Genomic DNA, 14,818 nt, shown 5'->3' with positions numbered 1-14,818 from the left:
CATGCCCACCTCCACCCCTGCAGAGCTCACAGGGCAATCTGCCTTGGAAAGCAGCAAGGACAAAGGTCTTTTCTACCCTCGTCAGCTGATGAGAATCAGCCCTTATCAGCTCGTTTTTTCCTGTCACTCACTCGGACTGGAGAAAACCAAACTGCTTCTGTAGAGATCAGGGCCCTGTACTGACTGGGTCTGGGGAGTTAACAACAACTAGACCACGAGGGATGAGCACAAATTCAGGAGTCATGCTGGCTGTGTCCGATTACCAAGCGAGTTAAGTTACTTTCCTGGCCATTCTTCCTCCCACCCCACCCAGGCCCATGTGGTCATGGTTTAAAAATATATCTATCCCAGGGATTAGCAGCCTAACCCAAATCCCATTGAATGAAGAGGAAAAAAAAAAAAAAAAAAAAAAAGGAAAAAAAATATTCGTGTTCCCCAGATAGAAAGGATGGACTTGTGCCTAAAGCACTGAACTAGGCCTGAGAAGACTTGTGCTCGATTCCTAGTTCTGCTACAGAGTCTCTTGTGAGCTCAGGAGAGTCACTAATCTCACTGTGACTCAGGAGAGTCATTAATCTCAATAAAAAGGGGGCTAGTAATGCTTCCTGTGTCTGAATAGTCTCTTTAGGGGCTGTAATTTCTTTAGCACAAGGACTCGTCCGTTAGTATGTGCATGTACAGAGGTCTCCTTTTGCTAGAGCCTCCCAACCAAGATCAGCACCTACCACATTAAGAACAATAGACTTCAAGAGCTTGCACCAATTCTCATTAATTAGCACTGTACCAGGACTACCACACAGAAGACAGTATCCTTCAGATAACTACATGTTTGAAGGAGACAAGGGGGGTTACAGTTTTCATACACACTAAGAGTACACAATCTGCATCATTTATCTTTAGGATAAAAGATGGCAAAGAGCATAGAAAATTTGTGTGTGTGTATATTATATTATATTCTCTCTCTCTCATGAAAATACAGGACCCTTAAGGAGCAGTGTGTTAGGCTCCAAGCACATTCTGTGCACAAGAGATCAGCTTTTCCAGTTGGCACTCTATGCCAGCCACCTTATGTTATGCAAAGTGCCTGCCTCTGTGCCCGTTATGGCCCCGCTTGCTATGTCCTCTTTGCCCTTCTATCGTGTGGATATGCATTACAGGCAACCTTACACCAGCCAACTTTTCTCCAGCGGCATTAGGTCGTTCAGGGCAAACTAACAGCAATCAAGTCATAATGAGAAATTTTGCTCTCAGTCACCCTTGGAGGAGACCAGGGACACATTTAGCTTTGCGAGGAATACCTTTCCACATGGAATTTATTTATGGAGGTGGGGAGGAAGGGCTGAAAGGATAGCAGGTTCTCTTGGGGTCCTGATACTACAATACCCAAAGGTGAAGGTAAGATTATCACCATGGCCCACAAGCTGCTGATTCTTGGGCACAAAAGAAAAAAAAAAAAAAAAAAAAAAAAAAAGAGAAAGACTGATGTTTCTAACCAACTGAGATCTGAGTGTACTGGTCACAAAGCATAGCATGCAGCCCCATTTAAGAGCAAACCCTCTGCTCCTCCTACAAGGCTGTTAAACAGGATAGAAGCCTGAGGAGTTAGACAGCAGAGAGTCTAGCCAGGCAGAGCAGAGCCCCCATGGAGCCAAGAATGTGCCTGGAATTGGCTTCTCTGTACATGCATGTATTGTAGGAGACTTAGGGCTTGTCAACATGGGAGAATAGAACTATACTGGTAGCTCTTCCACGCACATTCTTCTTTCAGAATAAGAGCATCCGCACAGGGAGTTATACTAATTTAACTATTGTGGCTTAAAATTCACACCCTATCATATGCCAGCATAACCTTCCTGTGTAGCCAAGCCCTAAATAAGCTGCATCCAGAGACCCCACTAAGAAGTGAATTGGGGCAGGTCATGCTGGCCTTGCTTTGGGGATTGCTGAAGGGCTCACCTAATCATTACAATCTTTCATCAGTTTCTGCACACTCCTCAACCATGATAATTGGCAGGGGAGAAAGTCTCCAAGACATTGCACCATGCTAAAGCTCCAAATGATGCTGCAGCCGTCAAATCCTACTTCCAAATAGGGGTCTTTAAAAACTCCAAGAGACTCTTTGTGGTGTGAACCCATTTTCCCTTCTGCTTCACAGCAAGGAACAATAATCAAGGTTTCTCACTCAACCAAGGCTCTGGAAAAATGGCTGCTCAAAACACATTCACCAGGGCTTTATACACTGGGCACTTGCCAGACTGCAGCCATGACGACAGCTACACCTGCACCGGCACAGGCAGGGAAAAGCCACTATTTGTGCTGGTGCAGCTCATCCTGGTTCCATCACAGCAGATATGCTTCACAGTAACAACAGTAAGTATTTGCTCCACTGAACTGGTTGGCCTTGGCTGGAATCAAGGCAAACCTCCCAGCACGGATAAGGTCCAAGACTTAAGAGGGGAAAACCATGACTTGGAGAGAGATCTGCATCCAAATCCCTTAGCCATGTTGTGGGGAGGCAGAGAAGAGTCATCCTCCTGTAGTGATCCTTTGCATCATGAGGATGAGTAATGTAGCTGTAGGCTATGGGAAGTGGCCAGCAGGATGCAATGAGCTTCTAATTATAGAGCTCCTCAGACTGGCCTCCCAACAGACCAGTCTGGAGTGAAGTCCCTACTCTTCCATTCATAGTTTGGGGATCATTCCTTTAAGAGCCTGAAGCTCCTGCAGTCTGATCCTGTTGGGATCCAGGAAATGCTAAAAGACTCCCCCCTCCTGCAGTCTGATCACAGGTAGTTACAAAGCCCCAGAAGGCTGCACCTGAAATGCAATGGCAACAGACTTCCACACCTCACCCCTCCAGGCACTGATTAGACCAGGCAAGTTACCTGCCCTAATTAATCCCTGCTGGGATCACATCAATGTCTTTTTGTTTAGGCATTTTAGTTGGAGATCACTTTCCACAGAAACATGTTCCATGCAGCCTGCGCAGTACTGTGAACAGATGTTGCAAGTTGTTGGCTGTGCCCACAACCAGCCTTGAACATACGGGATTTCCTGCGACTGTGGGGCCTATTTCTGCTCCTCCGTCTGTTCACGCATCAGAGCAAAGTTCCTCTGGGTGGCGTCCACTGGCTCCCTTGAAGCCTTTGAGGAGCAGTGGGCGTTGTCCGGGGTTCTGTTCGGTGTCCCCATTAGGTTCCCTTCATTTAGCCCTATGACTTCACTCCTGATCCTGTTTTTTCATTAGCTGTCCCCCGTAATTACTTGGTGTCCCAGACCTGTGGGTCCTCCCCTTAGGCTGGAGGGAGGCCCTTTAGAAGTGGGCGGGCAAACCCACCCCCACTGAATGCCAATAGGACCAGCCTTGATCATACGGGATTTCCTGCGACTGTGGGGCCTATTTCTGCTCCTCCGTCTGTTCACGCATCCGAGCAGAGTTCCTCTGGTGGCGTCCACTGGCTCCCTTGATGCCTTCAAGGAGCAGTGGGCGTTGTCCGGGGTTCTGTTCGGTGTCCCCATTAGGTTCCCTTCGTTTAGCCCTATGACTTCACTCCCGATCCTGTTTTTTTCATTAGTTGTCCCACGAAATCAGTTAGTGTTGCAGACCTGTGGATCCTCCCCTTAGGCTGGGGGGAGGTCCTTTAGAAGTGGGCGGGCTTCGCCCACCCACCTCCTGGATGCCAATAGGACCAGCCTTTAACATGATCAGACAGACCTCTTTTTATTCTTCTGCCCGGGAAATCGGAGCGAGAATCTTCAGGTTGATTTTGTTAAGAGGTGTCTTGGCAGGCCGGGCCTCAGCATCACATGTAAGTTCTAATTGAGTGGATTAATGCCTCCCTTCCAGAAGCCATCTTAGAAAGGTCATCACAGGACATTCTAATCACTTTTCAGAGTAACAGCTGTGTTAGTCTGTATCCGCAAAAAGAACAGGAGTACTTGTGGCACTTTAGAGACTAACAAATTTCCAACAGGATCAAGCTTACCCACAAAAGCCACAGAGTAGTTAACAAAAAAAAAAAAAAAAGATGAGGAAGGAGAAACTATCAGCCAACCCCTTTAATATACTTGTTACTGCTTGACAAGCCAGACAGCCTGACAAGAGTGCTACAGAGTGACCACTCCCAAATCTCCAGGATTCTGGGAGATCCTAGGCTACAATCCAGCTCCCCTCCCTTCTGTGCCACCAGGCATGCTTAGCAACTGAAGGAGCGAGGGAGCCAAAAGGTTACAGAAGTGGGCAAGTTTAGAGGCTATGAAGAAAAACCACCAGTGTGACAGGATGCCAGCAGGCTCAGCATTCAGGAATCAGCTGTATTTTGCCTGGGGAGCAGCATACACATAATGCCACCCACTGTCTTTGCTCCATTCTTGTGAGCTGAGGGGGTGCTGAAACTCCCAAAGATAGTGCTCTTTGACAGTAGGATTCTTGTCAGTTTCCAAACCCTGCCAGCTCAAGTGAACAGAGAGCCTGATTCTCCACTGCTTTGCCACTTGCATGTCCCTTACTGCTGTATGGGGTTTGTGCAATACGCATCTACATCAGAAGGCTTCACTCACTCATGCTGGTCAGGTATATTACACCCACTTTGCAGGTGTGTAAATGACAGAAGACGCAAGGCAGCAAGAGAGTCAGGCCCAGAGAGTCTGAGCTGAGTGGAGAGGGAGTGTAAGGCAAAAGCCCAACCACAATCATCTGCAAACCCAGTGCTTTGGAAGTGAATGTGGTTGAGTCACCCAATTTAGAGGAAGTGGTCCAACTGGCTACTGGACAAACAGACAGACACACATAGCTCACAAGCCTAAAGTTTTCAGAAGAGATTTTGGGGGAGAAAAGGACTGATTCAGTCTGGAGGAGCCCAGTCTTGACATAATCCTTTGAAAGGTCAATGAAATAGAATTACCATTTCCCTTCAGATAAAATGCTCACCTGACATGCATTAGCAGTGGCTAATGGCAAAAGAAAAAAGACTTTCCATATTATAAGCAGGCCTCACAGGATCTCAAAAGGATTTCTCTAGAGGTGAGCAAGTAATGAGAATCTATCATCATTGGTGTCATCTTTTTTCAGCTGGGGAGACTAGTGAGGGTGCAGCAAGTGCAGGACCTGTGGAACCAGGGTGGGAGGGAAACTGTCAGTCTGCAAGCCAAATATATATGCCAACTGACAGATTTGATGGCATGCAGATGGTGCCTGTGTGGATGCATCATACCATCATAATTTAAGACTCAGGGCTTCACCTCTACTGATTCTGGAGTATGTTCTACTGATTGCTGGGAAAGGAAAAAAGGGGCGGGGGAACAACCGATGGAGTATTTTCAGGTAGATGCAAGGTGGCAGTTCTTCCAAACAAGGCCATAGCAGCTAATTAAAGTTTGAGGGGCCCTGCCCCATGCACAATTACAGATTTCCATACAAGTTCTTCCCAGTATCTTAAGAAGCTGTCCACATGCCACAACTACGCAATTTGTACCTTGGGTGGGGATCTCCTTTTCAGGCAGAAATGGCTTCAGGCTGTCCCATTTCCCTTCCTCTTTCCATGATTGCACAGAAAGTCATAGACTATTGCCTCCCAATCTGCACTTCACCAGCCAGACATCATCTAATGTAAGATGGGGGTCACTTTGACTTCAGAGCAGCTTTGCCTATTTATATTAACAGAGGATTTGGGCCAACATTTTCCACACACATAGTAACCTCTGCTGTCTGTTGATAAGCCATTGTGTGTGCACTCTATGAACAAACTCCCTAGGTGTCCTTTTTAGTAAGGGGTTATTATTGTCCATTGACCTCAGTGAACCTCAGCAGAAAGAAGAAAAATGTGCTGCCCCCACAAAGGTCTCTGGTGTTCAGCAGTGTTCTTTCTTGTGGTCACATGACAGCTTGTTGTGTTATCGCCTGAGCGCATATACCTGAACATCAAATAGCCATTGCCTAGTCCCAGATCAAGACTGGGACAAAAGGTCTTAACTATGACACCAATAAAACCTTTGTATAGCCTCTAACCTAAGGACAACCTCTTAAAGAATGTCATGAGCAAACAATATTATCCTGCTTATAAATCTGTGGCCTCCTCTATGTTGGCTCACAGCAGTGTATGCAGGATTCTCATTACTGGTGATGTCTTCACATGCTTTATGGCAGTTGCTGATAGTATCACAGCTGATTTATGCTTCAGGTGAATCATTGAGGCTCCCACTGATAACGTGTTTTCGTGGTAGCCAGGAGAGTACAATAAACCCACCTCCTCCTTGAAAAAGTGGCTGATTTAGCAGAGCCAATCTGCATTTCTTTATGCTTCTCTACAGGAGAGCAGTTGCAGGTTACAGGAATATGGACATTATAGGTTACATAAGCCAGAAGGGATGATCTGCTGGTCTAAGCATCAGGTTTAAAATGCCAAGGTTCTCTAGAACCACAGGTTCAAATTCCAGAAGAGTTTGATATTGCCAGTCATCCCTCTAAGGCAGATCTATCAGCTATGCAACGGGAATATTGGAGATGGTTATATGTCACTCAAAGGGGGTCAGGAGAGATTTTACTGAAGAGTAGGGAAGGTCCCCAGTTTAATGAGTCCATGGCACTAAGAACAGAGTTCTGCCCTAGAGTTCATATCCAAGTTTGCCCTATCTCACTTCCCCACTGTTTAAAACCAAGCAGCTTTCTCCTCTCTGACCCAGACATGGCTACATTTTAAAAAGTGGTTCATTCTACCTACAGCTATTTGCACACAGAGCTAATATACACAACTGTGTTCCTGCCACTATCACCCTTGTCTTTGCCTTGTGTTCCTCACTCACCTGTGGCACCTTGCCCCTGTTTAAAGTAACAGGTCTTTGGTCAGGGACTCTGTTCCATATTTGTACAGCACCCACCACACTGAGGCCTTGATCTTGACTGGTGCTCAACCATAATACAAATAAATTGCTCCGAATTCAGGAATGATGGGGAATCAACCCAGTGACAAGCTGGAGGCAATCGGAGACTATGATAGTTACATGCTGCAGGGACCAAGTACAGACTGGGAAGATGCTGCTACTAACAGAAGCCTGGCAATAGGGGGCTTGGGGCTTTGACTCAAAGCCCAATGAAGCTTGCAGAAGGAGTCTTTCCACTGACTTTGATCAGGACTTTTGAGACAGAATGAAATCAGGTAAAATGCTCTAACGTACCAAAGAACCTCACCCTGCCCAGACAGCATTTAACACGGCATGATGGGGTCCAGCTGAATTCAGAGGCAAGGCACAGATGTACCATAGCCTCAAATCATATCTGCAGGCAAATAAACAGGGCTTAGTGTTCTAATCTGAAGACTAGAAAGCACCACAGGACAGTTGCCACAATTAGCATTAGAACCCTGAGCAACTGGCACCCTGAAGCACCTGCTACCACCCAGCCTCCTGCAGTTGTCATGCAGCCACTGATAGCTTGTTCCAGGAAAAGCTGTTTTGCTGACAAGTGCAGGAATCTGCAACCTTTGTGTCCTCTCCCATTAGTGATTCAGTTCACGCACTCCCTAAGCCTAACCCCTGAACTACAGTCTAGAGTTCAGAGTCAAGTGTTTACAACAGGGATGAGGTGCAGAGACTGTTGGACATGCACCATCTGGGCACCATGGCCACTTTTACCTTCAGTGGCAAACCAGAGTCAGCCACCTTGCATTCTGCTGACTTTTCTGCCCTCCCATTAACAGGAAGCTAGCACCTGTCATTTCCTACAGAGCTCCACACACAGCTACAGAAATAGACTAGAGATGCCAAGTTCAGATCAGATTTCAATCCACCCTACAGAACACAGAAGGGTTTCGCTCTAGGTACTGAATTCTCTGCAGGGATAAATCAACTTAGCTTCATTGACTTCAATGGAGTTGTGTTGATTCACACCAGCTGAGGATCTGGTTTTAGGCTTGTCTCTCCTCAGCACTTATTCCCCAATGCCCCCTAGGATATAGGCAAATAAATATTATTAATCCTAGTTTATAGAAGTCCCTGATTATGAAATCTTTGGGGCAGGGACTGTTTGCAGACAGCACCTGACATACTGTAGGTGTTACCGGAATACAAACAGTAGTAATAGAGATAGACAGGATAAGTGACTTGCTTGAGGCTACAAAGGGAATCTGTGTCAGAACCAGACGCAGTACTCAGGAGTTAGTGGCACTCAGTTTCTTGTTTACACCAGTTCTCCTGCAGAATAGGTGGCAATGGGATTCTCCGAGTAGAATCTAAGGCTATGTCTACCCTACAGCCTATGTCGGCGTAACTTATAAACCACTCCCCTGAGTAACATAAGTTACACCAACGTTAAGAGCTTGTGTGCACAACACTATGTTGGCAGGAGAGCTTCTTCAGCTGATATAGCTTCTGCCACTTGTGGAGGTAGGCAGGGAGAGGTGTTATGACCATGGGAGAGCTCTCTCCCATCAGCATAGAGCATCTTCACCTCATGCACTACAGCAGCAGAGCTGTATTGGCACAACTGAGCCGCTGCAGCGCTGTACGTATAGACACGGCCTAATTGTTCTGCCATTGAACAAAGTTGTGGCTGACAGAGAAGCAACTGCATCAAGGGCATCCCTGTCAGTGGCAGTTCTCTCTAGACTGATTCCTCCATGGGAAGTGATAGATTAAAGAAGTCCTACCCCCTCCACCAGAGCAACTGGCACAAGGAGCAAGGCTACAGTCCCAGACTGCGGTTTGGATGGCCCATATACTCCCCACCCAAGGTACATTCTGGCAAACTCCCAACAAGTAAGTGTTTAAGGTCCCATAGGGTGCAGTTATATCTAGGCTCATCCTCACTGTGGAAGTAGACATGTTGAGAGAAAACCAGTTACAGTCTATAGCTGTGGTTCTCAACGAGGGGTACAAAGTCAGTACAAACTAAAATTTCATATGACTTGTTTATATGCTCTATACACGGACATGTCAGTACAATATTTATATTCCAATTTATTTTATAATTCTATGGTAAAAATGAGAAAGTCAGCCATTTTTCAGTAATACCATCTGTGACACTTTTGTATTTTGAGGTTTGCTTTTGTAAGCAAGCAGTTTAAGTGAGATGCAATTTGGGGCTTTGCAAAACAAATCAGTCTCCTGAAAGGGTACAGTACTCTGGAAAGGTTGAGAGCCACTGGCCTTCAGGTCCCCAATGTACGTAAAACATGGTTTGGTCTTGCCACATAAGTTGGCCTGATCCATTGCATGTAGGACCCCCACTCCAAAACCACAGCAGGTCCCACAGAACAGACAGAACCGTTAAAAAGGCCTTACATCCAGGGGTCAAGGGAAAGGAGAGGACGACAAACGGTGAGTAGAATCAATTCTTATTGTGCCCAGGTTTAGAGCGTGATAATTCAGTACAAAGAGGCAGATGCTTGTAAGCCATTGTTAACCCCTTCATCTCTGAATTCTTCGCAGACAAACACAAAATATGCCTCATATTATATATTACACACACACTCCTCAGTTTAGTTACACATAACATTTTAAAATCCATTATACTGCTGCATGTTGCACATGGGGCATTTCTTAGCTATATAGGTCTGGCAGTCCAGTCCACCAAGTGACTAAAGTTTCCTGGACATTTTATCTATGGCATCTGTGATAAATGAAGAGGCGGGGATGCCCAGCCAGCCAGTTAGCTATAAGTCCCTCATGGTGGCTGTTCTCTGCTTGCTTTACCTGTAAAAGGTTAAAAAAGTCCACCAGTTAAAGGAAACTGAGTAGGCACCTGACCAAAAGAGCCAATGGGAAGACTAGAACTTTAAAAAAAATGGGGAGAAAACGAAAATGAATAAATAAATACATAAATAAACCCCACAACTTCCCCTTTGTGTCTGCTTTTCTCCAGGAAAGAGGGGAACAGGGAGCAGTTATGCTATGAGAAGCTTTAAGCCAGGTACAATCATAAATCAGATCATACCTAGAACTACTTATTTGGAACTCCCAAATGTGTGAGTATATCTGGAATGTTTAAAAAGATGTGATTAGGGTTATTTCTGTTTATTTCTTATGGCTAATGGACTCCTCTGTGCTAACCCCAGATGCTTTGGTTTGCTTGTAACCTTTAAGATGAACCCCAAAGAAAGCTATTTTGGGTGCTTAATTTTTTGGAATTGCTCTTTTAAAAAACTCTAGCAAAAAGCCTAAGTTCCAGATTTTTTTTTTATTTTATTTTAAGAACAGATTTTTGGTGTCCTAAGAGGTTTGTGCATATGTTGTTTAATTAGCTGGCAGCAACAGCTAATTTCCTTTCTCAGCTCTTCCCTGAAAGGGGGTGGGTGAAAGGGCTTGAGGGTACCCCACAGGAAGGAATTCCCAAGTGCATCTTCCTAGGTTCCAAAAGGGGTTTTGCATTCCAGTGGTGGCAGCGTTTACCAAGCCAAGGTCAGAGAGAAGCTGTCACCTTGGTAGTTTAATACGAGCCTGGAGTGGCCAGTATTAATTTTTAATATCCTTGTGGGCTCCCCACCTTCAGCACTTGAAGTGCCAGAGTGGGGAATCAGCCTTGACAACATCACTGAACACCTTGTATTATAGGGTCTCATAAGCAGTTCAGGAATGAACAGCCGCAAGGCCCCCTAAGATCTCACTTGGTTGTTGTCCATGGCACACACAAATAAAACAAAACTTGCTGACTTGTGCACCTGTGAAGGAGATATTCTGTAAAGCTACATTTCCTTTTACGTTCCAGAGGAAACATCTAAGCAGAAGGTTGAATACTGCAAAAGAGCAGGTTTAAAAAAGGTGATTATCCCCTTGTCAGCCTTTCTATTTAAAGAGATTTCCTGGTTTCTTGGAGACACAGATAATCAGCATGGGTGGCCAAACTCATAAGCACATTATATGCTGCCCCCACTTTTTCTCCAGCCACTTTTCTGCTTCCAGTACAAAGCCATTAGGAACTCATCGGCTGTAAGTTTCCATCCCCACACGGTGGGGAAAGAGTGACAATGAGCAATGAGTATGTTTCTTTTAACTACACTGAAGTTACAGAACGCTGAATCTTTGCTTAGCCTGTGCCACTGTGGTCCAACAATGACACAGGTTTATTAAAAAAAAAAAAAAAGTCATGCTTAATTTCCTATATTAATTGGCTTTGATCAATCTGCATCACAGCCATAATGCTAGTCCAGTACCATGAATGCACAGCAGTTCCCACCTAATGTGACGATGTTATAACAAAAGTACCTTTTTAGAACAAAGTTGAATGAAAGTTCCACATTTTATCAATGCATTACAATGTACAAAACAATCTCGTTGCAACACATGCTCTAAAGCAGGGGTGGGCAAACTAGGGCCCGTGGGCGGGATCCGGCCCAACAGTCGTTTTAATCTGGCCCTTGAGCACCCACGGGGGAGCAGGACCCGGGGCTTTTCCTGCTCCGGCGCTCCAGCCTGGGAGCAGGGTTGGGGGCTGCTCCATGCAGCTCTCAGAAGCAGCAGTATGGCCCCCCTCCAGCTCCTACATGTAGCCAGGGGGCTCCACTCTCCATACTGCCCCTACTCCAAGAGCCACCCCCACAGCTCCCATTGGCCAGGAGCTGCAGAGGTGGTGCATGTAGACCTGGCAGAGTGCAGACCCGCTTGGCCTAGCTAAGGTGGGACATGCAGCTGCTTCCGGGAGCTGCTTGAGGTAAGCACCACTTGGAGCCTGCACCCCTGAGCCTCTCCCCATGTCCCAACTCCCTGCCCCATCCCTGATACTCCTCACATCCTCCAAACCCTCAATCCCAGTCCAGAGCACCCTCCTAAACCCAAACTCCTAATCCCTAGCCAGAGCCCTCAACCCTCCCACACCCCAACCCCAATTTCATGAGCATTTATGGCCCACCATACATTTTCTGTTCCCAGATGTGGCCCTCAGGCCAAAAACTTTGCCCACCCCTGCCCTAAAGACTCCCATTAACTATACTATAAATTGACATTCACTACAGGGCCAACATAGTCACTAGGCATCCTTGTATAAGTTTTCATGGCTATATCAGGCCCATAGTGATCACTTACACAGAAGCTGGTCTGTGAAAAACCAGCTTCACTGAAGTCTATCCACATAACCCATATTAGTCTTGTTGTTTATGGATGTGTTTTCACTTTCCATTTCAGATGGAATGTCCCTCTTTGGTTTTAGTCCGTGCTCCTGCTCGGTCTTATGTAAAAAGAAACAAAGTAACTTGAAAGAATATTTTGGAAGGAGAATAGAGGAGAAGCAGTTCCCTAGAGGTGGATACATATGATTTAAGAAAAAGAGATCCCGTGTGGGCACTCTCTTGTAAAAATAGTCCATTTATTCCAGAAAAGTGTCCATAGGGGGCGCTGTTCCCAAACAGCTTATTCCACAACAGTAATGCCGTTCCATTTCCCCATGAAGAGGAGCCATAAGAGACAGCTAGTCCCTGGTTCAAAGAGCTTCTACATTAAAAACAAAAACAAAAACTGCTTATATGCAGCACAGAATTTACCAGCAAAAGGGATCGCCTGGGGGCAAAATAGTTTGCATATTCGAGTGTATTTTTTGTTCCTGTGATGAACAGAGAGGATCCCTTAGCGGCCTTCTCTTGTCCAATCGATCTCAAACTTTTCCATCTCATGGCCCACCTCCCATCTAGCTTGGCTCCAGGGCAGGCTTATGAACGCCCCCTCCTCTGCCACCACACACCCCCGTTTATGACACACACGCGCGAGTCACAACCCCAGGTTGACACACACACACACACACCGGCCCTACTTTACATGGCTGGGAAGGCATAAGGCCGGATCCGCCCTGCACTAGCAGCGGGGACAGGCTATTTGACTTCCCGCCAGCGCGCACCCCAAAGCTATGAACTCCTCACCCAAGCAGGCTCCAGTGACCAGGGCCGTGGCAGTCAGGGCTCCGGCGGAGGCTCCGTAGATCGTCTTGGCGTTGGCTACCAGGAAGGGGGCATGCTCCTGGAGGCAGCTGGCCACCCCGATGTGGTACACCCCCAGGAACCCGCAGCCCGCGAAGGAGATACTCCAGGTGGAGTCCAGAGGGAACATCGCCTCCCCGCCTGGCAGCGCGTCCGGGAGGAGAGAGATGGGTGGGGGACGGGGCAGAGGGCAGCCGAGGCTCGCCAAGCCCTCAGCGGACAAACGCCCCGCGCCCCGCCTGGGCAATACGAGCGGAGGACCGGAGCGGGGGGCAAGCCCGGCAAGAGCGATCTAGGGGCAGGAGAAGTTGTGGCACCCCCGATCCGCGTGCGTCGTTCTTCCCGCTCACATTCTACTGGGCTTTGCCGGCCCTGGCCCGGGATAAAGGGGAATGGATGCGCTGCGCCTGCCTTCCTGTGCCGGTCCCTTCCTGCTCTGCCCTCTTCCTCCGCCTGCTCCCCCACCGCTGCCTGCACCTGATGAGCAGCACAGAGGGGAGGGTGACAGTGTTATATCGGATGCGGGTCTGGCAGGGGAGGGGCTCCGGCTTGTCAGCGGTGGGGCCGGAGCAGCCAATCCCGCGCCAAATGCAAGGGGCCGGAGGGAGGAGACTCCTGCAACGGCTAATGGCAGCGAGGGTGAGCCTATACCGCCGGGTGGGGCTATGCAAAGAGGCTTCTGAGTGGAAAAAAAATGCTTGGGGGAGGACTTCCCGCTCGGCACCGGCGCCAGCTGCAGCTGCCGGTGTGCCGACACGTTTAGAAACCCTCCCGTTTTGCAACTAGGTGCAGTTTCCACCAGGCAGTGTAACTATCTGGGCTCCTGCTCAAGACTTGCTGCTGCCTGGTCCATGGGGTTGCAAATCGGGAGGGATGGGGTTTGTGGTGGAAAACACTCACGATCTGCTTTCTCCTGGCTAGTGTGCCAAATTGATCTATTGCATGATTGAGGAGCGCTCTTTCATGGCTCTCTTCTGAAAGGGCAGCCCAAGGGGAGCTGGGCGCGCAGCTGTGGAACGCACATCTGGAATGCACATGTGGCTCACTGGGGTGCGCTCCGCAGTTATGGCTGCCAGCTCCGGAGGCGTTCGGCCCAGACTGATGACAAGAGATCCACTCACTGCCCAGAGGAAGTCTAGCTAGGCACCTCTGTGTATGTGCGTGTGTATTGTGATGACGCTTGTGTGTTTTGAGGACTGTGTGATGGAGTGTGTGTGAAGGGGATGAAGAGCTTTGGCCTGGTGTGCATGTGTTTTTGTGGGGTGTAGCGTTCTGGTGGTGTGAGCGATGGGTTAGGGTTGTTGTGGCATGTTGTGTGTGTATTCTGGGGTGGTTTGCGTATCTGGGAGTAGTAGTTTTGGAGTGGGGGGATGTTGTGGGCATACAGGGTTTTGGAGTTGGGGGTGGGTTGTGTGTGTATTGTGGGAGTACAGGATAATGCAGTGAGGTGTGTATATTGTGGGGTGGATTGTTTGTGGGTGTTGCTGATGAACAAAGAAAAAAAATGTGTGTGTGTGTGTGTGTGTGTAGTGTTGCTTTTGCTCTCTATAGCCAGGGCTGCCCAGAGGATTCAGGGGGCCCGAGGCAAGCAATTTTGGGGGCCCCTTCCATAAAAAAAGTTGCAATACTATGGAATACTATATCCTAGTGGGGGCCCCTGTGAGGCCCAGGGCCTGGGGCAAATAGCCCCACTTGCCTCGTCCCCTGGGCAGCCCTATCTGTAGCTGGCCTCCCCTTGTTTACCCAGCCCCCATTTTCCTGCACATCATCAGTGAGATGACCACACATGGAAACATACACATCACCCTCTAAAAGGAGGATCCAGATCGTTGGTGTGGTTAATCTCTACATCAGCTGGAGGGGCTATGGGAAGAAGGAAAAGCAGTAGCTGCAGGAGCACAGGCACCAGCTGGAGGCAGAAA

At 47.7% G+C, this 14,818-nt stretch overlaps 1 protein-coding gene across 2 annotated transcripts in view; it reads right to left on the bottom strand.

The window, feature by feature from the left end:
- PNPLA2 (patatin like phospholipase domain containing 2) overlaps positions 1 to 13,396 on the bottom strand; it is a 54,679-nt gene extending 41,283 nt beyond the window's left edge. Inside the window, exon 1 of one of the 2 annotated variants that reach the window (XM_050952894.1) lies at positions 12,840 to 13,396. In XM_050952894.1, the coding sequence (XP_050808851.1) occupies positions 12,840 to 13,026 (187 nt within the window). In that variant the 5' untranslated portion in view covers positions 13,027 to 13,396. The remainder of the gene's footprint in view (positions 1 to 12,839) is intronic. The other variant, XM_050952893.1, reaches the window with a different exon arrangement.
- Between the last annotated feature and the right edge of the window lie 1,422 nt (positions 13,397 to 14,818).

This window comes from Gopherus flavomarginatus, chromosome 5 (genome assembly GCF_025201925.1).
Source record: "Gopherus flavomarginatus isolate rGopFla2 chromosome 5, rGopFla2.mat.asm, whole genome shotgun sequence".
Classification (NCBI taxonomy): Eukaryota; Metazoa; Chordata; order Testudines; family Testudinidae; genus Gopherus; species Gopherus flavomarginatus.
Note: the sequence above shows the minus strand (reverse complement) of the source record. Positions and strands in the feature narration are given on the sequence as shown.